Below are 24300 nucleotides of genomic sequence, written 5' to 3' on the forward strand. Positions count from 1 at the left end.
TCATCTCCTCATCTCCTCATCTCTTACGAGTGGTGTTCCCCAGGGGTCAGTACTGGGTCCAGTCCTGTTCAACATATTCATCAATGACCTGGATGAGGGGATAGAGTGCACCCTCAGCAAGTTTGCTGATGACACCAAGCTGGGTGGGGTGGCTGACACACCGGAAGGCTGTGCCGCCATACAGAGAGACCTGGACAGGTTGGAGATCTGGGCAGAGAGAAACCTTATGAAGTTCAACAAGGGCAAGTGTAGGGTGCTGCACCTGGGGAGGAACAACCCCATGCACCAGTACAGGTTGGGTGCTGACCTGCTGGAGAGCAGCTCTGTGGAAAGAGACCTGGGAGTCCTGGTGGACAACAGGATGACCATGAGTCAGCAATGTGCCCTTGTGGCCAAGAAGGCCAATGGCATCCTGGGGTGCATCAAGAGGAGCGTGGCCAGCAGGTCAAGGGAGGTCATCCTCCCCCTCTACTCTGCCTTGGTGAGACCGCACCTGGAGTACTGTGTCCAGTTCTGGGCTCCCCGGTTCAAGAGGGACAGGGAACTGCTGGAAAGGGTGCAGCGGAGGGCTACGAGGATGATTAGGGGACTGGAACACCTCTCTTATGAGGAAAGGCTGAGGGATTTGGGTCTCTTCAGTCTGGAAAAAAGACGTCTGAGGGGTGACCTTATCAACGCTTATAAATACTTAAAGGGTGGGTGTCAGGACGATGGGGCGAGGCTCTTTTCAGTGGTGCCCGGGGACAGGACAAGAGGCAATGGGCACAAACTGGAACATAGGAAGTTCCACCTAAACATGAGGAGGAACTTCTTTACCCTGAGGGTGGCAGAGCACTGGAACAGGCTGCCCAGAGAGGTGGTGGAGTCTCCATCTCTGGAGACATTCAAAACCCACCTGGACGTGTTCCTGTGCCACCTGCTCTGGGTGACCCTGCTCTGGCAGGGGGGTTGGACTAGATGATCTCCAGAGGTCCCTTCCAACCCTATGATTCTATGATTCTATGATTCCTCCCAGCAGGCAGTTGGGTTGCTCAGGCACGATGTCCTGGGGGATCCCGCTTGGCTGTTCCCAACTCTCTCCTCCACGGCAGGAGAGGGCTTTGGGGAGGGTTTGGTCCCCATCTCTCCCAACACAGAGGCAAGGCCGACTTTCCCATGGCTCCTCAGATCCTCCCCCTGGTCCTCCTTGGAGGTAGGTGTGATGGTTGCCTTTTCCCGGCGTTGGGAATTCTATCAGGAATGATAAAATTAAAGCTGCTTTTTGCAAGCGGAGTGAGCCGTGACCCTGGGTGAGGAGCTCAGCACCTTCCTCGCCTCTCCCCAGCCCTTCGGTGGGGTGGGGACAGCCCAGGGCGCGTGGGTGTCCTTCAGTGCCAGTGATTCGGGGGGTTCAAAAGCAGCGGGGCTGGTGCTGCTCGCTTGACTTAACAAAATCGGAAGGGAGCGGCCGGAGCTCTGACCTTCTCCGCTTCATTTTTGTAGCATTTCAATCAAAAATAGGGTTGAAATCCAGAGTAGCAGCTTGTAGAGAAGTTGTCATTTTGGGTGTTACTCTAATAAATGAGTCTGTCAGGAGCCTTCTGGAAACTTCGCCGATAACGAGCGCACGGACACACGTGATTAACTCGGAGGAGGAGCGGCGCGGGGAGGAAGGCTCTCGTGGCGGCGGCGCCGCGCCGCGCAGTAAATGCGATTCTGCCACCGTGATCTATTGCTGCGCCGCGCGGGGTCAGCGGCCAGAACCGCGCTGACGTCGGCTGACGCAGGAGCGGCGAAGCTGCCCGGGCAGCGCGGAAAAAGCACATCCTTGCCGGAGAGAACCGGAATTCCTGGCAATAAAGTTTTTTCATTAGTGAAGGTAAACGCCGGCGTCCGGTGGTTTAAGGGCTGGGAGCGCAGAAGCACAGACCAGCTCGTTGGTGCCTACACCCCGGGCGCCGCTGAGCCGCCTGCGAGGTTGGGTTTAAAGAAGGGTGATGGAGCCTCTCGCTGCTTGATTTGTTGAACTGTTTCTTTTTCCTCCTCCAAGACGCTGGTAAACGGGGCACGTTCAGCGTCTGACGCCATAAAAGCAGAGGAGGTGGAAAGGGATGCATTGAGAGGGGATGCAATTTCTCTGCAGAATCCTTAAAATTTTCCGCCAGATTTGTTGTTCCGGTACCCCTGACATAATTCTGAATCACTCCGACGCTTTCAGCTCTGACAGCCCAGGTTTTTTTCAGGTACTGGCCAGAAAAGCTCACCGCTTCCATGCGTCTGAAAGCGTGGTTTGTGGTTTGGTTTTTTTATAACGCCAATGCCTTTTGAGTTTACTAGCCGCTTTATCAAGAAATAAAGCGATTTTTTTTTGGGGGGGGGGGGGGGAATGTCTTATTTTTAGCTTCCCCGTTGTGTGTTCTTTCTGGGGTGATTTCATGCTGCACTGGCTCAGCTTTTGGGAAACTCTGCGGGCTTATCTGCACAGGCTCGGCTTTGGTTTGAAGTGGGATGTATGGATTTGGCCGTTGGATATAAATGCAGCCCAGGTGAATCGCTGGTTTGTACTCTCCCAGCCATTGCTTCCGTCGGGGACAGGGAGTTCCTCCGAGGCGTCTTCCTGGCGGCCGCACCCCTGGGCTTTGGGATGGGGTCGGGGGGTCTCGGCTGCTGGTTCTGCAGCCGGGTCCCTGCCAGGGCACGAGCAAACCACGCTGGGAGGGCCTGGGGGACGCGATGGTTCGAGGGCAGGTCCCGCGATGGCAGCCTGAGCTGCGGCTTCTCACCCTTTGCGTGTCTGCCCGATGGGCAAGCGTCAGGCGCCCACGGAGAAGCTGGGGAAGGGACGGTGTTAGTGGCTGCGTGTGAATTCTCCGCGGGTTTTAGTGAGGCTGGTGGGGGTCTGCGGGTGCCTGGACATAAGTTGAGGCAAGATCTTTCCCTGCGGGGCCCTCTGGCGCCTGCGGCGTGGCTGCCGTGGCATGGCCGGGAAAAGCAAAACCACGCTTCCCTCTAAAGCTGTTCCGAAGGGCTCCGGGCTTTCTTGCGTTTGAAGTACACGGGGCACGAACAGTCGCACGGCCACGAGGCCTGGTACGGTTTGAGCCATCGTTAGCTGCAGAAAAGGGGAGGCAGAAAGGAGACGTGAGACCCTCCTGGGAGATCCTTCCCATGTGGCGCTTGAAGCTTCGTGGCCACCCCTTGAGCCAGACTTCGTTAGTGTGGGGTGACCACGTGGGACCAGGTAGCCAAATAACAAACTGGGGAGCCCAGAGGGTGCGGATGCGGCTTGAGGCACGCGGCCAGTTTCCTACCGGTGTCCCTGCCCCCGGGGAGCGTCTCTGTGACAGCGCGGGTGTACAGACAGCGGCTCTTCCCGAAGAGGGTTGTACACGACGGACACGGTCACGCTCGTCGGCCCGGCCGGTGCCCGTGGCATTAGTGCCGCCTCGCAACGAGTACCTCGCGGTCAGGCGCCGTGCAGGCCCGCTGCTGGCAGGCTCCATGGCTGACCTCTCCTGCGGTCCCTGCCAGGAAATAACTCAAACAAATCTTCGGTCTCGGTTTTTTGTGTTTCGTTGGGTTTTGCCCCCCGCCACCCCCCTCACAGGGCTTTAAAGTTCATGGCCCTGGGTGAAGCTGAGCGGAGGGCCTTGCGCTGGGGGTGCAGGGAGGAGGAAGCAACGCGGAGCACCAAAAAGTTTATGATAAGAGAAACCGTCAGCTGCGGTTTAGCTTGGCTAAAACTTTGGTTTGGGTTGGCTTTTCCCTGGCCCAGCTGGTCAGTCGCAGGGTCTTGGTAACCACTCGGCCACGCCAAGGGATTGCGCAGTTGGCTCTCACCTCTTCTTTGCGGTACTCTGGAAGTTTGGATTATTATATTAAGGTTTGGCGTTGTTTTTTTTTCCTCCTCTGTGAGAGCAGCATCCGTCTCCGTGTAGGTACATCATTCTTAGGGAGCTGTCGTGTAGGAAACGGGCTGTAATTAATCGCAAAAGGGAGAGAGGCTTTGAAACGCGTCGTGTCTCGCGCAGCCGTGAATGGGGCTGCAGTCTGAGGTCGGCTAAATGCAGACGGCGTTGCCTTCAGTGGCCAAACCCGGCATCTTTCCTGCGGGACGTGGTCGAGGAGGAGGGTATTGAAGCCTCCTAGATGGAAGACCGAAAAAAAAACCCACCCAAAACCCACAGACCAGAAAATGAACAGAGTCAAGAAAATGCAAAATGCCTGTAAAACCCAACAGACCAAGGGCTGTGGTCGGTGCCACGCTTAGGGAAATGAAATCCGGGACTGGGAAGGCCCCAAATTTCATTGTTCCGGGTCAAAATGGTGCCAAGGGAGGACTGGGGCCACTGCTGCGGAGTGGGCGCTCGCGCCGCATCCTCCCCGCTCCGTAGTCGCGGCCTCCGTCAGGCAAAAGGGTTTTGAGGCCGATGCTTTCCAGCAGGAGCGCCCCGGCGAGGGTCGTGCTCCCCAGCCTCTGCCCAGCTCCTGCGCGGCCCGTCAGGAAAACAAGCAAGCGGGCGTGAAGAAAGCGAGTCATTGATGGAAGCTGCGCTCTCCTTTCCCAGGCAAACGGCGGTGACCAGCTTCGAATGCTTTGAAGGAGAAGAAAAAGGTGAGTCACGCTCATTTCTGCATTAATTTTAGCCTGTCGCGTTTCTCCCGCTCTCACTTTTTTTGGGACGCCAGCGCTGTCTGCCTGCCTGCAGCGGGACGTGGCCGAGATGCGGCGCACGGTGGCCGGGAGCTCAGGTGCGGCTCAAGCCGTAATAACTTGCTCGGGGCAGGAGCACCGGGGCTCGCGCCGTGATTTCATTGCTGTGCTCTTGTGTCTGTGACGTGAAAAGAAGCTCTGCCAGCTTCAATATTTCTCCTGCTTCTATTTATATGCCTTTTCCTTATTGCTTTAAAATTATCTCCTGGCCCTGCCTTGGCAGTGCTGGAGCGAGTAGTAAAGCGCCTGCCGAGCTCTCCCGCGGTGAGCACAAGGGCTGCAGAGCGGGTTGTGGCTTCCCCACGGCCAAGGGAGGAAGCCCGTCTTCGCCCAGGAGAGCTGCTGGCAGAAGGACCCTGCTGAGGATGTGGGACTGCCTCCGGCTGCTGCTTCATGGACCCTGGGGAGCTCGTACCTCCTGCTTCCTGGTGGCGTGCGGCATCGTCATAGCACCATAGAATCGTTAGGGTCGGAGGGGACCTTAAAGATATCCATTTCCAACCCCCCTGCCATGGGCAGGGACACCTCCCACTAGATCAGGTTGCTCAGAGCCCCATCCAACCTGACCTTAAAAACTTCCAGGGATGGGGCTTCCACCACCTCTCTGGGCAACCTGTTCCAGTGTCTCCCCACCCTCATGGTGAAGAACTTCTTCCTAACGTCCAGTCTGAATCGACCCATCTCTAGTTTTGATCCATTCCCTCTAGTCCCACCATTACCCGACATCCTAAAAAGTCCCTCCCCAGCTTTCTTGGAGGCCCCCTTAAGATACTGGTAGGCCACTCGAAGGTCTCCTCGGCGCCTTCTTTTCTCCAGACTGAACAACCCCAACTCTCTCAGCCTGTCCCCATAGGAGAGGTGCTCCAGCCCTCGGATCATCCTCGTGGCCCTTCTCTGGACACGTTCCAGCACGTCCGTATCTCTCTTGTAGTAGGGGCTCCAGAACTGGACGCAGTGCTCCAGGTGGGGTCTCACGAGAGTGGAGTAGAGGGGGAGGATCACCTCCCTCAACCTGCTGGCCACGCTTCTCCTGATGCAGCCCTGATGCAGGTACGATTGGCTTTCTGGGCTGCCAGCGCACACTGACGGCTCGTGTGGAGCCTCTCGTCCACCAGCACCGGGTGGCTGGAAGCTTCAGGAGGGATCAAAGATGCTGCCCTGGATCATGCAGGCATCCAGGTGGCTCTACCCAGCACAGGCTCCACCTGCGAAGAAGGCAAAGCTCGGGTAAAGGGTACCACGAGCCCGTTGGGGACACGCTGTTGCCCCCAGCTTTTGCCCTGGCTGCAAGCGATCTCTGAATTAGCAGCATGGAGACGGGCAGGGACACGAGGAAATGGCCTCGAGGTTGCACCAGGGGAGGTTTAGATTGGGTATTAGGAAACTTTTTTCACCAAAAAGGGTTGTCAAGTGTTGGAACAGGCTGCCCAGGGAAGTGGCTGAGTCACCGTCCCTGGAGGGATTTAAGACATGTAGAGAGACACGGGTCGGTGGTGAGCTTGGCAGTGCTGGGTTAACGGTTGGATTCTACGATCTCGAGGGTCTCTTCCAACCTAAATGATTCCATGCCTGCGTTTTTCTGGCACCTCTGGACCCCTCTGTCCTCTCTGTTTCTGAGCTCAGCCTGAGCTTGGAGGACCTGGTGGGCATCACCCGACTTGTCCAGGTCTAACAAAAAAACCACGAAGATCCGCCACAGCACCTGCACGGCCCCCTGTCCCGTATCCCCCAGCAAAAACGCGCCCGGGGGTGCCTCCAGCTGGTTGCCTTGCTGGCCACAGCATCCCCCTGCGATACCTGTCCTCCCTGCCCCTAGCTTTGTGGAACAGAAGTGGCTCCTGCCCCGTGAAGTGACGCGAGTGAACACACAGCCCAGCTCAGGGAGGATGAACCGGGTGAACACAAGGATTCAGCAACACTGTTCAAGGAGGTCAGGGAACTGCTGGGGAGGGGACAGCAAAGGGCTGCCAAGATGCTGAGGGGACTGGAACATCTCTCTGATGAGGAAAGGCTGAGGGATTTGGGTCTCTTCAGGCTGGAAAAAAGACGGCTGAGGGGGGACCTTATCAACGCTTGTAAATACTGAAAGGGGGGGTGTCAGGAGGATGGGGCCAGGCTCTTCTCAGTGGTGCCCGGGGACAGGACAAGGGGTAATGGGCACAAACTTGACCATGGGAAGTTCCATCTCAACATGAGGAGGAACTTCTTTGCTGTGAGGGTGGCAGAGCCCTGGCACAGGCTGCCCAGAGAGGTGGGGGAGTCTCCGTCTCTGGAGACATCCCAACCCCGCCTGGACGCGTTCCTGTGCCACCTGCTCTGGGTGACCCTGCTCTGGCCGGGGGTTGGACGGGATGATCTCCAGAGGTCCCTTCCCTTCCAACCCCTGCCGGTCTGGGATTCTGTGAACGTCTGCAGGCAAAAGAAAAAGCTGTTGCCGGGAGCCAGGGGATCTGATGTGCCGATGGCTTTTGGAATGACTCCAGACAGTAGCTCCTACAAGGTAGAAGCGCTGGCTCCAGGAGAAGGATGTCTGACCACAGCCTAACAGCAGCTGGATGCTGGAAATTTAAGAGCAGCCGGGAGATACCTCAAAATCTTGAGGTGTTCAAGCCTAACGTGGCCAAGGTGAAGCGTCACCATTACAGGAACTGAGCCATAAAACGAGAAGACACCAACACCCAGATAAACATGGCAAAGCCGGGGACGAGCGGCTCAGCTGCTCTGCTGTCAACAGTGTTAATGGCAATTTTTACATCCAATAGACCCTTCTACGTCTGAACGGGATGAATTTAGCAGAAGAGATGCTGCTCAGTTTGGGGAAAATAAAAGAATATCTGTTTCTAGGTTCTAATTCGACACATCCTGCCACCGGCTGCTGACCCTGAGCCACCCTTCGCTCAGGTGCTTCCCGAGGCCCCAGCAGTTCTATTCGTTACGAGAAAAGTGAACAGGGGAAAAAACCCAAAGAGAAATAAAGAAAAAAAACCCAACCAAGTAACCTAGAAACACTGAACAACAGTGGGCAGCCGCTCTGGTGAGGGGCCAGGAATGCCCAGCAGCGCAGGGTGGTGGGGATCTGACCCGCTCTCGAGGATCGATCCCCCCCTGCCAGCTGGGATTTTGTTTTTCTTCTTCGCTGGCATCCTCGGAGCGGCAGCAGCAGGGGCTGCCTCCCGCCTCCAGTGCAATAAGCAGTCACGCCAGGGGCTCGGGGGATCTGCGGCGAATCTGTAAGAAAAGGAGAAAATTAAATGAAGAGAAGCAGCAGCCAGAAAGGAGCCCGATTTTAAAAAAACGCAGCAGTCACGATCCGGCTGTGCTCATCAGCTTTGGTTAATAAGCATAAGGAGTCAGCGGTTCGGGAAAAACAAAGTCGAGGTAAAACGGCACCGCTCAGACCTTGGGTAAAGAGCAGCACGAACTCTTTGGGCTCATCTCGAGTCCTTTCCCAAAGGGGAAAGAAGTGGTTTGGCATCGATTTATCGACGTCGCTGCCTGCTTCCCCTTCTGTCCCTCCCCCGGCTCAGCCGGCTGGCGCAGGGGCGCCCGCGGCTCCGCGGGATTTCACGCCCCGGGTCCCCTTCCACAGGCCGCCAGCCCCTGCACTGACCCACGGAGCCCCCTCGGTGGTTCTTAAACTCCTGCAGCAACACGCTTGGCTTCAGGGGTTTTTTCCTCCCTCTTTCAGTTTGTTTATGGTTGGGGTAAAAAGCCAAATGCGGCGGTTTTACCCTCAATCTTTGATGTAAGCAAAAGGCTGAGACTACCCGGTCACGAACTGCCAGCTGGAGTCCTGCAGCACGTCCTCAGCAGAAGCTGGCGCTGGTTTAAGTGAAAAGGTTAAAACAAAAGCAAAACCTCTGAAATCAATGGGTACAGCTTCCTCTGGAGGCGCCTGTTTCCATTTATGCCTCCTCCCAGAACCTGTGCGGATCTGGTTTTTGTCCAACTCCAGCTGATGACGTGATGAAAGTTAAATTTAAGCCTTGTTCTGGCCATGTCTGCCAGCAGCTGTCCTATGCACCCACTGATGGTTCTTGGGCGCCAGATCTAGGGCCGAGCCCCACATACACACCATACAAACCTTACATATACGTATTTTCCTCCCCGGAAGGACTGGATGCATCCCACGGCCTTTTCCGATCACTTCCCGGGCAGCCAGCGGTGGTGAAACACAAGCCCAGTACGCTGTTCCTGGGACACACCTCCTCATGCCGGACCATCCTTAGGAGCCCCTTCCCTCTCCTCTGCCGCGGGATTTCCAGCTCCTGCCCCGTCGCGTGTATCGGGGCGGTTCTAGGAATTCACCTCCTGTTGGGATAGTGCCTTTAAGTGAACCTCGGTGCCTCTATTTCCCTTGGGAGCCGACTCTCCCAGAAGGTTTGCTGGGATTAGGGGATCCGGAGGTAGCACGGCACCGAAACCAGGGTCTTGATCTGGCACATGGGTGCCCCCGTCACTCGCTATGGGGCTGGGCCCCACCGCACGGCTCAGCACAGCTTGCAAGACACCCACAAAGCCACTTTGGAAAACCGCTTTCTCAAAAACTGAAACTCTGCGGGGAAGCTGCAAGAGGGCAGGTGTCGATGGCTGTGGGGTTTTACGCCCCGGGGTGTCCATCAGCACCCGCCGGGGTGGTGCTTTCCAGCTTCCCTCTCCCCCGTCTCCCCGGGAAGCTGCTCGCTTCGTGCCCCAGGCCGTTCTGCGCAGAGCCCGTGGCGTCGGGAGCAGGCGCAGGGCCGTGCGGAGCAGGAGCGCTGCGGGGAGGTGTGAATAGTGCCAGTAGACTGCACGTTGTTTCCATTTAAAAACAATTTCATCTATGTTCTCTGATCCTGCAGCTCTTTGAGAATAAAGGAAAGCTAAAGAAGCTTAAAAGGGAGCAAACCGCTGCTTCCAGCTTCAAAAAGCCGCAGCAAAATCAATTAAGAGTGTACGAAGAATCTTGAAAGAACAAGAGGGACTGACGGATTGAGCCGCACGAGCTCGTTACCTTCCCAGCTCCTCTCTCTCTGGGACGTTCCTGCGCGACGTCAGCCGTGGCACGTGGGTGTCTCTGCGTTTCGCCTGCGAGAGGACCTGGGTCACGCTTCGCAAACAGAATGCGAAGACAGCGTTCGCGGTTTCTGCGCTGCGGAAACGGGCTGCTTTGGCGGGGGGAAGGCGGCAGCCGTTTGATGGAACAAAGGAGCGACACGTTCAGAAGTTTAGGGTGGGCGAGGAGGAACGACGAACATGACCTGAGCGCTCCAGTGCTAAAGGTTTTAATTAGGAAACAGTCTGTAGCCATCGCCGCTGGGCTAAGCTGCAGGTTTCCCCATTTCCCTTCTTTTGCAGAAAATCTTTCTCTGGATTCGATCAGTCCACGAGTGACGCCAGTTCCCCTCCGCACCCACCGCAAGTCAAGAACTTCGCTCTTACCTCTCCAGCCGTGAAGAAATTAAAGTCTTCCTCTGAACCCTTCGCGAAGGGAACGTTTCTGGTCGGCGAAGCGGGATGACAGGAGCAGCGGACGCGCCGTCCCGCCTCCTTCCCACGCCTGGAGAACGGGTCGGGAAATCGGCTTTCCTTATCTCGTCCCGCGCCCCTGCTGAGAGGGGACACTGCATCCAACCGGCTCCTCCGTCCCCCCTCGGGACCATCCACACCTCCGGCTGCGGGTTGGGTGCCTGTGGATAACTGCTCCCGGACAGGCGTCCGGAGCACCTTCGTTCCTCTTTGTGATTAACAGACCCGTGAATTTATTCAGTTCCAAAAAAAGCTGCCCAGCAGCAGTAAAACTACCAGCTACGGTGATGTATTTAAGAGACCTAGGAAAAAAAAAGACCTTCTGCTTCTGCTGGCTGGCGCGATGCGCTGGGATGGATGATTAATGGAGGATTCTGCTAATTAATGATTTGGAGGCGATGCTTAATTTTAGAGAAAAATAGAATAGTATTGACTGACTTGATCCTGACTGGGGACGGCAGCGAGTATTTAATTCTTCCCCGGCTAAATTCAGCCCCCAGCTCTCTCGCGTCTCAGTGAGTGATGTTATTTGTCCCATTGGGAAAAAAAAAAAAAAAAAATTAACTAGTCTGAAGCGTCCTTAATCCAAAGCGATCAATTTAAGCGCCTGCCGCGATGGACAACTCCGGCATTTAGAGAGGCCGCGCTAACAAAGGGCTCCCACGCACATGAGGCTCATCGCAGGGGAGAGAAGGAAAATGGAGAACTTACACGTTTATTCCCCAACAAAGCTTCACTTTCGGTATCCGCTCACTCAAAATACAAGGCGGAATCACGGATGCACGTTCCTCTCCGTTCTTTTCTTCAGGAGAGATGATGACCATAGGGAAGAGAATGGAGTGGTTCATCCTTAGTCACCACTGCCTGTGCTTTGACCTAGGGACAAAAATCATCGTCCTCAAAGCCCCGCGAGCCGGGCGCTGGGCCCTTGACGGCACCGGTCTCTTCCTCCATGCGAAGCCACACGAGGAGCTGTCACTGGCAAACGTCTTCCTTCAGTCACCAAAGCAGCAATTTTCACCAAGAGCCAGATGCTCTTCCATGACGAGTGACAGGCAGCAATATTTAGGGTTCAGCGCTTTAGAATCACAGAATCGCCCAGGTTGGAAGGGACCTTTCAGATCATCAAGTCCAACCATCAACCCAACCCTGCCAAGGCCACCACTACCCCATGGCCCTCAGCACCGCGTCTGCCCGGCTTTTCAACCCCTCCAGGGATGGCGACTCCACCACTGCCCTGGGCAGCCTCTTCCAATGCTTCACAACCCTTTCCAGGAGGAAATTGTTCCCAATATCCATCCTAAACCTCTCCTGGCACAACTTGAGGCCGTTTCCTCTTGTGCCATGGCCTGTTCCTTGGGAGAAGAGCCCGACCCCCCCTGGCTACCCCCTCCTTTCAGGGAGCTGTAGAGAGCCAGAAGGTCTCCCCTCAGCCTCCTCTTCTCCAGGCTGAACCCCCCCAGCTCCCTCAGCCGCTCCTCACCAGACTTGTGCTCCAGACCCCTCACCAGCTCCGTTGCCCTTCTCTGGCCCCGCTCCAGCCTGCACGGTGAGAAGGGACGGCACCGTCGCCATCTCTTCCCAGGAGCTGGAAGAAAAACTGTCTACAAACAGGGCAGCAGAGAGAGCGGCTCCAGCAGCTGCCGAGCGAGGGTTTATGGGCTCCCTGAAGCAAAGGTTGCTCTAAACCACTGTTGAGGAACTGCTGATGGATTTCTCTTCCACAAGTAGGTACGATTTAAGCCCTCCGACTCTTCTGCGGTCACCAGGAGTTTGTTGAAACCTGCGCATCCCCCGCGCACACACCCACCCCCGGTTCTCATAGCACAAGGTGGGGAGCACCCACTCAATAAACAAGAGTTCGTTTCCTCCATAACACGCAGTTTAACAAACCTCCCATCCCCCATCCCCAAACTGTAGGTCTTCGACAAACTTCTCTGTATTTTTCTTTTTTTTTTTTTTTTTTTTTCTCTCTCAGCTATATTATTATTAATGAGCTGCCTACAGCTTTTGAAACAGGAGAATGCCACGGATTCATGCACTCTTCCATTTTATTTGTTCCTTTCCCGGCTACAGACATTACATTTACCCTTTAGATCGCTTTTGAATATTGAGCTTGTTTGCAGAGAGCTACGCGCAGCAGCTCCAGGATTCTCCCCCCCGCCCCTTTTTCCCTACCAAGTAGTCACTTAAATTAGAGCCTGTCACTGCATATCCATTGACTTACTCACTAGGTATTAGAGTCACTAAATTGTGGTACCTATTAAAAAAATGTAAAAAAAAAAAAAAAAGTCACATGTGATTCTAAAGAGATGCTCGGTATTACCACACATTTTTAACGCGTTAGTAAAAAACACCACCGCGTTTTATTAATTTATAAAAATACAGAGTTTCAAGCAATTAAAGCGAACGTACAGACTAGCCAAAAATATCTAGCAGCTGTGAGGACACTCACCTAATGGCAAAACAAGGAAGAAAATGAGTAAACAGCCATTCCTGTGCCCTGCAGTTTTCTCAGGTGTTGCGGGGGTGGGCAAACCTATCTGTAGCCCAGAAAAACGGACCCGGTCTCAATGGAAAACAGCCCTGGAAGCCCAGCAGCGTGCTCTGAGGAGAGGCGGCAGAAAGCGGACAAGAGTAGCTGCAGGATTAGAAAGAAGAGGATGAAGAAACCTCACTCCAGACCAGCAGCTCTGCAAAGCAGAGGAGTATTTGTAACCGAAAGCTGTGCAGGGGGAAACCAGCCCACAGTCCTAAGTCATGATCCCCCAGAACTCCAAGAGGAATTAGAAATCAAGGCAACAACTAGTCTTAGGCGAGGCCGGGCTGTGCTGCTGGTGCAGAGCTGCAGCCAAAGCCAGACCCGTCTCCCACCCGAGGACAGAAGTGCTCTCCAGAAGGGGGTGACGGTGGCTCGGAACAACAAAAGACCCAGACCCCCAGTTCCAGCTCGTTCCCGGTCGCCCCGCGGTCCGTCTGCACAGAGGTGTCAGGAGCTGAATGAGCTTCAAAGCAACCGTGTCTATCATCACCGCACACGCTTCCCGTGCGCTACTGCCGTCAGACTAGGGATTCGCCGAATGCAAAAGTCAAGTTTAATTTAACAATTTGAATTAACTTATTTTTTCTCTGTGTTCCCACAACAGCTCTTTTCAGGGATGACTCCTGTTGGGTAGCCCATTTGTTATCTGGTACAGGGACAGAGGCCAATTAACACTTGTTTGTGCGGGACAAACATACTTTACAGGTGAGAGAATGTTACACTTCCCCAGGGAATGCCAGCGGAGCCTCCGGATAAAGGCATGGCAGGAAGAAAGATCCTCTCCATGAATCTGGCTTATGACGCACTGCTTATAATAGTCTTTTACACTGCAGCCACAGCCTTAGGAGCCTAGGACAGGAGGAAGAAATATATAATCTATTTTTAAGAGAAATATATGTATTTCTGTCCTCTGTGTGGCACAGGTGGCGCAGAGGGGCTCACCATTTTCCCTTTCTTTTGGCAGTTTATTCCTTTCCCACAAAAGGAAGCTGTCCCCGAAGGAGGCTCTTTCCCCTCTCCACAACAGAAGAGCACAGGAGGAACCTTTTCCAGGGGCTCCCAGCCCCTGAAGAAAAGCGAAGATCAGCAGTAGTTTACAGATACATTAAAATATTTTTCAAACAGGGTGCAAATTAGACTCCCCATTTACCTGCCAAGATTCCAGTTCAGTCCTTTTCATTTCCCTTGTAAGAACAGCTGGCACAAGCAGCTAACACAGCAGGAAGCATGATTCCTTAAACTACTTTAAGTGTTAGTGACGCATACGTTCTAATCAAGAGTTGGCATCTTTAACATTCTTTGTATTTATTTTAAGAAAGCATTTTAGTTAATCTAAGCAAGAATATTCAAAAGCTACTGTGAAGAAAATACATTTTTGTTTCTGCTCAAACTTTTCAGAATAGACACGGAACACTTTGCCAGCTCATTCAGCAGACATCACTCCGTTACGTGGCCAAGCAACACGGAGCGAAGAATTAAACATGTACAAAAAAAGCTCCAATTAAACCTCCAAAAGTCAACTTCAGTGCCAAGGACAAGCAACACGGCATTATCAGTGAGAAACCAGGGCTGGAAAGGCAGTCAACACGCCGTGGGGCAGAGAAGCCCGTCTCCTGACGGTTTCTGCACGTTTCTGTGCCGTCCTTCAAAAGGGCGGCCGCAGGACAGATGCGACAAAAGGATGCACAAGGGTTGGGTTAAAAAGAGCAAGTTCAGAAACTCCTCTACGACTCTGCCGAGCGTGGCCAGACAGTCAAGGTCACCTCAGCCAAGTTTTCACCTACGCTACCCACTGCCTAAAAGAACGCAAATGTAAAAACACCAAAGGTTTGCATAAAAACAGATTATTTTTTTTTGTAGTTCTTCTCTTAAAATTACTGTACAAATAAATAAAATTATTGTCCGTTTAAATATAACCGTTCAGGAAAACCAGAAGCTGGCAACGGTCTTCTGATCAATCTGCTTGTTCTAAAGGAGGGCAGAATTGTTCGCCACCTCCGAGGCCTCCAGATCACAGCGGGACACGACACCTGCAAAGGAAACGCATCAAAGTTGCAAAATAAAAATACTTCTTGTTGAGAGCACTGGCCCATACCAAGGGTCCCCTGTCCCACTGTTCTGCCTCGGGGACATCACTAACATACACACGCCTAGGGAAGAGCGCAGGGCAGGTACGCAAGCAGGCTTTCATCTGTAAAAATCACAGTTCTGAGCAACGTTTAACTTAAGGACTTCCTAAATGACATGTTATATCCATACCCTTGTCTTTAAATTCACGAAAGAAAACTCTTTTTGAGGTTTTCCACACTGCTCTGTGGAGACTTACAGTTCGGCTGCCCTACACTGGAGAGTTCATTGCCCTGTGATAACAAAGCATTACGGGGGGAAAAAAAAAAAAAAAAGCATCTCCTATTTTATTTGGACTCGCCATTGGAAGTTTTCTTCTGAAGCACTGAGATTTAGCATTGCAAGAAACCCTTTTCGACTGCTGTGCTACTCCCGATTTTAGACTGGAAAAGCCGGATATGAAATGGGGCTGTTTTCTGGACTGAAGCCTCCATGACTCGGTGTTTAAGGCGACCCCGTTTTAGAAAGGCGAGTTGCTTTTCATTTCAGTCCACGCTGACACGGCAGCTGACGGCATTTTCAACAGCGTGAGCCTAGCGCCTCATGGTGTGGAGCGCTGTGCCACAAGCCATTCCTGCATCAACTCCGATTACATGCCCAAAGCGAGTAGGTAATTCGGCTAGCTTCCTGCCGAACAGGAAAATAAAATAAATGAAGAGAATTGAGACAGATAGGGTTTTCAGGGATATGTCCTGACTGCGTTGGCGTTTTTCTTCCAAACCTAGTCTGCAAACCTATTTACCATTACGGTTTCATAATGAAAAAGGAAAGTCAACAGAAGTAAGCCTGACACTGTGCCGCTAGAGCTTTTTTTTCCTCTTTATCCTTGCAAATTCCGCTATAGCAGGCGAACCACTTCAGGGCTGGCCTGCCAACTAGTGGTACTGTTGCTATTACAGTATGCCAGGCCTCTTCTTTCAGGGCAGAGTCCCCGAACTCCAGATCCTACCTGACTCATTGAGTAGTTTTCAGCGACAGAACTGATTTTTCTAGATAAAAAGAAGCGTTGGTCTTGTCCACGGAGATTTCGGTAAAGTATTTGATGTAGTACCACACAGGAAAGTATTAGATAGACAGGAGAAGACTGGGATTAGGAAAAAGGAAGATGTAAGGCAGTTAACCTGTCCCAAGGGAAAAATGAAACGGATAATTTGGAAATGAAGAGGCTAGAGTGGAGTTTTATCAAGATTGGCACTGGCAACAGACTTGTTTAATTAACATTTTCACTAACAGCCTTGGCACAATTCGAAGTGTGCCGATGACACAAAGCTGGAGGTATTACGGTTATAAAAAAGGATGAGGAAATATTCAGGGTCATTCACCGTTTCTTCTAACTGCCAGGGGATGAAACTCAGTAATAGAAAACATAAGGTCATTCATCTGTGAACAAAAGTAACTGCTGTAACCCAGAATGTTATTGATTTGAAGCAAATCAAGTCAAAAAGGGCTTTAGGATACAAAGTAATTATGAGAGGATTAAGTGATCTAGGTATGAAAGGGGAGAGATGTGATCCTGGAATACATCAGGAGGAATATTTCCAGGCTAGATAGTAAACGCGAGCGCTTTACCAGGACCTGAAGAGGCTCGTCTAGAGTAAGTGCAGAAAATATCTGGAGATGGAGAAGCCAACCTTCATGGAACCAGCAAACCTTGGATGGGAAGAAATGCTGCTAAGGTTACAACTGGGCAAACACCCAGGAAGAAGAAGAACATTTTAAGCTAAAGCACGAGTCTGTCACAAGATCAAGAGTATTAAACCGATCAGAAACGCATTTGTGTTGCAAAGGACAATGTCCTTAGCTATAAGGACGGCCAGATGCTCTCAGTCTCGGTGACTCAGACACCAAACCCTTTATTTCTTATGATGCATTTATCAAATAAATTCTAGGGTATGAAGCCCATGATAGCAGAAGACAGGCCTAGAAAATCCTGGAAACTCCCTTCTGTATTTTCATTGCTCTGCTTAAAAACACAGAATCCGACAGACCATCTTGAATTTTATGTTGGACATTCAGATTTCCATCAAGGCAGATATTAAAGAAGCCATCAAGAACTCATAATGATTAGGGGATCAAATCTTTTTTCAAAGCGGGCACATAAAACCAACAGTCTCACTGCAGGACTGGGCAAGACCACCAGATTTCCAGTCCAGCCTTCTCCAACACAATCTTCAAGGCCTTACACAATTCAGGACAGGAAGCTGCCCTGTGATCTGGTGCAGCCAGTTCTGATACGCTCTGAGCATTAACAGTGCTTTTAATTAAAAAATAAAATAAAATCTGTCTCTAATCTGACAGTTACTATCGTATCCGAATACCATATTTAAGATGCACACCTACAAATATACAGTAACTTTGCACACTTCAGCTCGTATTTAATTAGCAAATATATTGTAAAAGCAACAAATAAGCTGGAGGTGAAGGCAGAAATCTGCCCTCATTTGTGGAAATAGATGAGGTTTAGGGTAAAGGACAGGCTGGCCCAAATACGGGTACACAGCCAATTTCCTGAACAAACACCACTGAAGAGGCAAAAGTTTGTTAGACACACTTCAACTAAATTCCTTTTGCCAAACGTTTATCGAAGCCTTTTCTTCTTCTAGTTTGACTGTACTTGTCTATCATTGAATTTTCAGAACCGCTACAGGTCACATTTGGTTTAGAGGGCTTTGCTCTGGAGGTCAATAACGGCAAATCCCCTGTAAGCTCAGACTAAATAGGGAGTGGCCTGGCAGAGACACTAACCTGAACGTCCTTCGTCTCTATGAGACGGAGCGTTGACGCTTTTTGCCGTAGGAGATTTGCCTGATTCGGACTTCCAGTTGGAAGGCATCCAGTCTTTCCTTTGGGTTAAAAGCCAGCATATCATGCAAGAGCTTGCAGAGATCATCTGGCATGGACCTCTTGTTCTTCAGGGGGATTTTTAATTTCATGTTGGGATTCTCCAGCAATGCTTCTCCGAGGGGAATAAGCTCCTTGCCTTGGCAGATGTAAGTTCCTGAACACAGATTAGGAGGAGTCAGGTTATACAGGTAGAGAAAAGTCTACACAAAATGCTGTCATGTGCAGTACAGAGAGACAATCTGGAAAAAAAAACCACATCCGAACCATTACCGGAAAGATCACTTATTAAGAGGTGAATGCCAAGTCAAACATTGGGAGAGGTTGTTATCAGAAGAGGCTTTTACTTTCAAAAAGTAATCGAGATGTTGCACAAGGCTGTGCGCGTAACCATGCATGGAACAGAGGGAGCAAGTTTAAGCACGGGGTGCTCGTCAGGCAGTTATATGGACCATCTGCAGAGAAAACACGCTGCTGAAATGAACTTCCTCCATCCTACTCCATTTCACCTTACCGGGAGACTCCTAAGCTCTAGGAGAGGGAGGGAGACTGTACTTGGCTGAGATGACTTGAAAGAGTTAAACACGAAACTTATTTGCTCAGTTAGTCAAACAGTTTTCAATTAAAATGACAGCATATGCCATTTACCGTTAGCCAACTTCTCCTCGGCAAGATTAAGGAAGGCAAATGTAAATTTGCTCCTGGTAATCTAAATAATTTCACCGGTTGTTGAAAATGATTAACCGGCTTCCAAAACAGACAGTAAAAACAGCTTTGCTCACTCAAGCTGTTCTGCCCCTGCACCAGGCAAAGAATAAATGTTTCAAAGGCAGTGACCTGTCTGTGTATAGACAAGGTTGGCCCTGCAAACTCCTTATCTCAAGTTGGCGGGTAGCTGCTTTAATGAAATCTGTTCATGCTTTGGTCTCAGCTGCAGCCATTTGCTTGTTTCTGTAGGCAGGAACTAAAACATTTATCAATATTTGGCATTTCAAAAAAGAAATAAATAATAGAATTAGAACTGAGCCTACTTGAAGACAAAAAAAAAAAATTAAAGGGGTAGCACAATAGTGTCTCAAAGTTCCTCCGCAGAAATTCCTTTTAAGAATTTAAACATTTAAAAGGAAGACAGACAGGTATACTATGATCTCAGAGCCTGGGTAGATGTCTTCAATTATTATGCTAATGTGCCTGACTGGCATTCTCTCCTCTCGAGATGGATTTTACACTGCAATATACTTTCCTGAAATCATTTAGTACAAAGTATTTCAAGCGTGGATATATGTGGGGGATTTGGCGGAGGCGGGGAGAGAGGCAGAGAGCAGGCCATCGGAGGAGTCATCCCTGTGAGATCTTCCATCTCCAAACTGTGAGGAAACTCAGCCAGATGGCAGTGAAGCTTATCTAAACATCCTTTCCCAGTTTATTATTTGGCTCCTTGGAACATCCTTTCAGTGCTCCGAGTGATCCCATCCCTTGGTTATGCCAAGTCAAGGATACATGCGAACCCATAAGCCCAATTCCAGAAAGGTTTTGGTTTTAAGAGCATTAAAAGCATTTCCGAGCAAATGGAGGCACACGGATACTAAATCCTCTGTCAAGAGCATAGCTGCAAGACAAATGCCTCACCAACGGCTTCAAGGTTTTTTTCCTACAATTCTTTAGAGACAATAAGGGCCAAATCCATTTTTGAAGAGCGTTCCTTAGGGTAAGGGAGGCCTGACAGCAGAGAAGCCAGAAGCGATCTTTCCCTTAACCTTTAAATCCCACAGAGCATTTCTGGCAGAAGGACTGATCTTCCAAATAAAACAATTTATAAATATATAAAGCATTCCCTCTGCCTTAGTCTGTCTCTTCAAGACCTGGGAACCCCACATGAGAAGCAACCAAATTAGGAGTAATGCATGCTAAAGAAAAAGAGATTTCTTTGCAGTTCTCTTAAAAACAAGAAGTCGAAACACCCAAAAACCCTCCAACTTCGGGTTTCTTTGGGTTGCAAAGTGCCTGCAAATTCCTGGAAAAAGCCACATCCAAAGCATATGTACCACAGCATTTTTAACTGTGCCTGGGAGAAACACCTCCCTACAGATCCAGAATGCCCTTTGACAACAGGACAGCACTGATCTGATCCTCACCGAGCAATTCCTTCTCAGTATCCCTGTCTCGGAAGGTGATCCTCTCCACCATAGCCCAGAAAATGATGCCAAGGGCAAATATGTCAGCCTTCGCAGTGTAGTGACCTTCCCATACTTCTGGAGCCATGTAGAAGTTGGACCCACATGCAGAGGAGAAGCGATGCTGGTTCACGTTCCCTTTCCCCTGACACACCTTGCTGAGGCCAAAATCTGCTACCTGCAATGCATAAGAAGAAAAGCAAAATAACTTATTCACAAACATCACATTTACAAGTGTGTTTACAAACAGCAGCACAGTGAATCCGCTCTGAAATCCACCGCAGCATGGCACTGACACTCGTGGAGTGGCAGCCCTGGTGAAACAAAGAGCTGGTCATTTCCTCTGAGCTGTCCATTCCCCAACCCCTTTTTGGTTGTTTGTTCCCCTTCCTAAGATGGGCATCATTATCTTTCTGTGAAGTTCACTCTAATTACATCTAATTGGGCATAAACATACCTTGAACAACATCTACAAAGAAATGGCTCTTACTGTTCCACAGTGAGTGCACTGAATCTCCTGCATTACCATTATTACCCATAGCGATTAAGATGACATTGATTTAAGTGTCCCTTGATGGCTCTACAGGTCGAAGTACAAATACCATTATTGATCTGAATGGTCAAGACATGAATTATCTGAATGCGCCAACCTGTTATTTTACTTCGTAACTACTGGAACTCTCGGGATTGAAAGTTCAGAAGAGAGCTGGACCCAGCTTTTTGGAGAACTGGAACAGACTTTCAGTCTTTACCTCAATAGGGCACCAACATGAGCATGAAAACATTCCCCACCTCCCCTGAAACATCAGTATGTGCTTGAGGCAGCAATATTGGAAGCACTAGCTGTTGTAACAGGGCAGTACACTCTTAAAGTTTAAGGGCACAGAAAAATATTACTTCATTTTTGACTGATTGCGATCTCTATGATCATCTAACGCGCACAAGTTCACAGCCCTGAACTGCTCCTCTCAACAGGATAAGCAGTGGATGAAAGACGTTACAGAAACACATCATCGTGAATCGTGACCTCTACTTCCTTCCAAGACTCCTAAAAAAAAAAAAAAAAAAAGCCCGCAACTGATATCAGATGTCCTGAGTACGCTTATTACAAGTATCACAAGACCAAAAGCTCATTCCAAAGCACATGATGCATAAGCATGTAGATCAGATATTTGTTACAGCAAAGTTTTATTCCCTTACCTTTACTATGGGACTTCCACGTCTATGAGAAATCAAAATGTTGTCGGATTTCAGGTCTCGGTGCACTATCTGGTTTCTGTGCAGGAAAGCCACGGCACTGCTGAGCTGCCGCATGAAGCTGTTATTCAGCTGAGCATCCGGGCTGCGAGACAGCAGGTATTCGTTCATGTTGCCACCGTCACAGAACTCCATCACAAACCACAGGAAGCAGGCCGATTTGGGATCCATGCACCTCCGCCCTTTCAGGCAGGTCTCAATTAGCAGCAAATGGTTGTCTGATTTTCTGTATCGATGACTAATTGGCTGAAAGACTTGGCCATTCTGCAGGATACATTCCTCCAACTGGATCACGTTTTCGTGTTGCCTCTGGATGCTCTGCAGGGCCCAGAACTCTTGCAGAGCCAGTTCTACGTTTTCGGGCACGTTACAGTGCATCCTTTTTACAGCTACTTTGCTTCTAGTTTGATTAACGATGGCCTCATAAACAACCCCATAGCTCCCTCGGCCCACTTCTCGAACGATGCTGTACTTGGCTTCTGTAGCCATCCCTCACTTTGGCCCAGTGAACAGCAAATCAGAGGAAAATATTTGAACTCATGGCAAGCAGTTGTCACCTGCAGTAAAACCCTGGAAGAGAAGGGGATAAAAAGCTTAAAACTCACCCAAACAAAGCAGCTTACCAACGATCAACTGCAAATACTTCCAACCGGAATCAATTTTAGCAGTATATGCATCGGTATATTGTGCGGCTGCACAAGGACTGACAGCTAAAACGGGGTTTTAAGAGAAAGCCTATATCCATGGCAACTTTGAGACATTATCAAGTACAATCCTGACTGCACAGTGGGATACAACCACCTGGGAAGTGACATCGATTTGTCCACAGTGGACAAAGCTTAGTGAGAAAGAAAAAGAGTTATTATAGACACGTTTCCTAAGCAGGGCAGGAAAGGGAAGACAAGACCTCCTGGGTAACCACTGAACTTACTGTTACCAGAATTGACTTTTGAAGAAATAAAGTTAGCCAGAAGTACCCGTCTGGCACCAAATCTTTCACCCTCACTTTCCCCCCTTGTAAATGTACTTATCCATCAACAGCCACATCATGTCCCTGCGCTTCCACTGCCAATTTTCTACCAATCCAGTCCCTGATACTCACCCTCTTTCTCCAGCTCACCCAACCCTTTTCACAAGCCTTACACTGCACTTCGCCTCCACCTCTAGCTCCCTGTCCCACTCCCAGGCCACCCACCCCAGGTTGTTCTTCACTTCACTCTCTAGCACAGCCTCTCCCTGCAATTCTCGTGATCCCTCATTCAATCCCCCTCCCCAGCCCTATCCCCTGATAATCCCACTCCCATTTTAGTCCCTCATCTGACTTCTCCCTACTGCAGAGCTCTTCAACACCAGCCCAAGTTTAGCTCCTTAATCAACACATTAATTCTTCTCTCCCAACTCATTTTTTCTCTACTTTCATGCCCCCCATGTTCCTTTCCCAATCCCCTTTACCCTACCCCACCTGCTGCTGCCTTCAAAGCCCCCACTTCCACCCAAATTCTCCCTTCGCAAACTCTCGGTCCAGCTGACCCAACCTAACCTCCCTCTTCCCAGCCCAGCTTCCTTCTTAATCCCCCTCCCTCCTCCAGCCACATCTCCCAGCTGTGCTCCTTTCCCAAATCTTTCATCTTTTCACCCAGCCCTCTCAACCCTCTTCCCACTCTATTCCCCACTCTCCAGCCCTCAGCCCCCACCCCTCCTCTCCAAAGCAGCCCCCACCACAGTCCAAACCCTATCCTCTCCCCAAACCCACTCCCACCATAGCCCCATGGAATAACCACACCCCCTCCCCAGGTCCAGCCCTGCCTCTTCCCCGTCTCTATTCACCTCAGCCCGCTTCCCTACCCCACTTCGCCCCAGCCCCCATCCACCATCTCCTCAGCCCCAGCTCTTTCCCACTCCTTGCCTAAGACTCATTCCCTTCCCCACCTCAGCCCCTTGACCACCTCCACCATCCTCTCAGACGCATCTCTTCCCACCATCCCAACTAAGACCCCTTGGCCACCTCAGGCCCCTGCCCCACCTCAGCCCCTTCCCCTGCCTCTACCAGCCCCACAGGCCCAGCTCTTTCCAGCATCTCACCTAAGCCCCTTCCCCTCCAAGGCCCTGTCCCCTTCCTCATCCCCCAGTCCCAGCTCCTTCTCCCCTCAGCCCCTTTCCCGCCTCTGCCATCTCCTCAGACCCAGCTCTTCCCAACATCTCAACTAAAACCCCTTGGCCACCTCAGGCCCCTGCCCCACCTCAGCCCCTTCCCCATCCCCTTCCCCTGCCTCTACCAGCCCCTCAGTCCCAGCTCTTCCCAGCATCTCCCCTAAGCCCCCTGCCCCCTTCCACCATTCCCTCAGCCCAGCTCTTCCCTGCTGCCTGCCTAAGTCTCCTTCCCTTCGCCACCTCAGCCCCTTGCCCCACCTCAGCCCCCAGCTCCTTCTGTCCCTTCAGCCCCTTCCCCACCTCCACCATCACCTCAGGCCCAGCTCTTCCCTGCTACTTGCTTAAGACTCCTTCCCTTCCCCACCTCGACCTCCACCAGCCCCTCAGGCCCAGCTCTTCACAGCATCTCACCTCAGCCCCCTTCCCCTCCAAGCCCCTGCCCCCTTCCCCACCCCCAGCCCCCTTCCACCATCCCCTCAGGCCCAGCTCTTCCCCTCTCCTTGACTACAACTCCTTCCCTTTGCCACCTCAGACCCCTGCCCCACCTCAGGCCCCTTGCCCACCTCCCAACCTCAGCCCCTTCTCCCCTTCAGCCTCTTTCCCCAGCCCTTCCCCACCTACACCAGCCGCTCAGGCCCAGCTCTTTCCAACATCTCGACTAAGACCCCGTGGCCACCTCAGCCCCCTTCCACCATCTCCTCAGGCCCAGCACTTCCCTGCTCCTTGCCTAAGATTCCTTCCCTTCCCCACTTGGGATCCCTGCCCCAGCACCTTCCTCTCCTCCACCATTCCCTCAGGCCCAGCTCTTCCCAGCACCTGGCCCACCTCAGGCCCCCTCCCCAGCCGCCCCCACAAACCGACGCCCCCTCACCACCACCCGCTCGCGCTCAGCCCTCTCCGCCGCCGCCGGAATTCCCGCCACGGCCTCGAGACCCCGCCCACTGGGCACAGCCAGCCAACCAGAAAGAAGGAGTCGCGGACGAACCAATCACAAGTCAGAGAGGAGG

The 24300-nt window shown here is 51.4% G+C and overlaps 1 protein-coding gene across 2 annotated transcripts; it reads right to left on the minus strand.

Moving 5' to 3' along the window:
• Window positions 1–14661: 14661 nt before the first annotated feature.
• Window positions 14662–24196, minus strand: LOC134512486 (serine/threonine-protein kinase PDIK1L-like). 2 transcript variants are annotated; one of them, XM_063327870.1, is made up of 5 exons: window positions 24165–24196; window positions 21086–21712; window positions 19847–20063; window positions 17616–17868; window positions 14662–14773 (listed from the first exon to the last, which is right to left on the minus strand). In XM_063327870.1, exons 2-4 carry the CDS (start codon window positions 21629–21631, stop codon window positions 17633–17635), a joined length of 999 nt encoding a protein of 332 aa, XP_063183940.1. In that variant the 5' UTR covers window positions 21632–21712; window positions 24165–24196; the 3' UTR covers window positions 14662–14773; window positions 17616–17632. The 2 variants fall into 2 exon arrangements, with proteins under 2 accessions (XP_063183940.1, XP_063183941.1); XM_063327871.1 differs by lacking the exon at window positions 24165–24196 and having other exon boundaries at window positions 21086–21825.
• Between the last annotated feature and the right edge of the window lie 104 nt (window positions 24197–24300).

Source organism: Chroicocephalus ridibundus, chromosome 3, assembly GCF_963924245.1.
Source record: "Chroicocephalus ridibundus chromosome 3, bChrRid1.1, whole genome shotgun sequence".
Taxonomy (NCBI): domain Eukaryota; kingdom Metazoa; phylum Chordata; class Aves; order Charadriiformes; family Laridae; genus Chroicocephalus; species Chroicocephalus ridibundus.

What these genes read in the sequence shown, in the direction of transcription:
- LOC134512486 (XM_063327870.1), bottom strand. Translation starts at nt 21,631, where the DNA reads ATGGCTACAGAAGCCAAGTACAGCATCGTTCGAGAAGTGGGCCGAGGG. An exon ending in GTGGAAGTCCCATAGTAAAG is followed by an intron (nt 20,064 to 21,085) that starts GTAAGGGAATAA and finishes TATGCATTGCAG; the next exon opens with GTAGCAGATTTTGGCCTCAG. An exon ending in TACTGAGAAGGAATTGCTCG is followed by an intron (nt 17,869 to 19,846) that starts GTGAGGATCAGA and finishes ATCTGTGTTCAG; the next exon opens with GAACTTACATCTGCCAAGGC.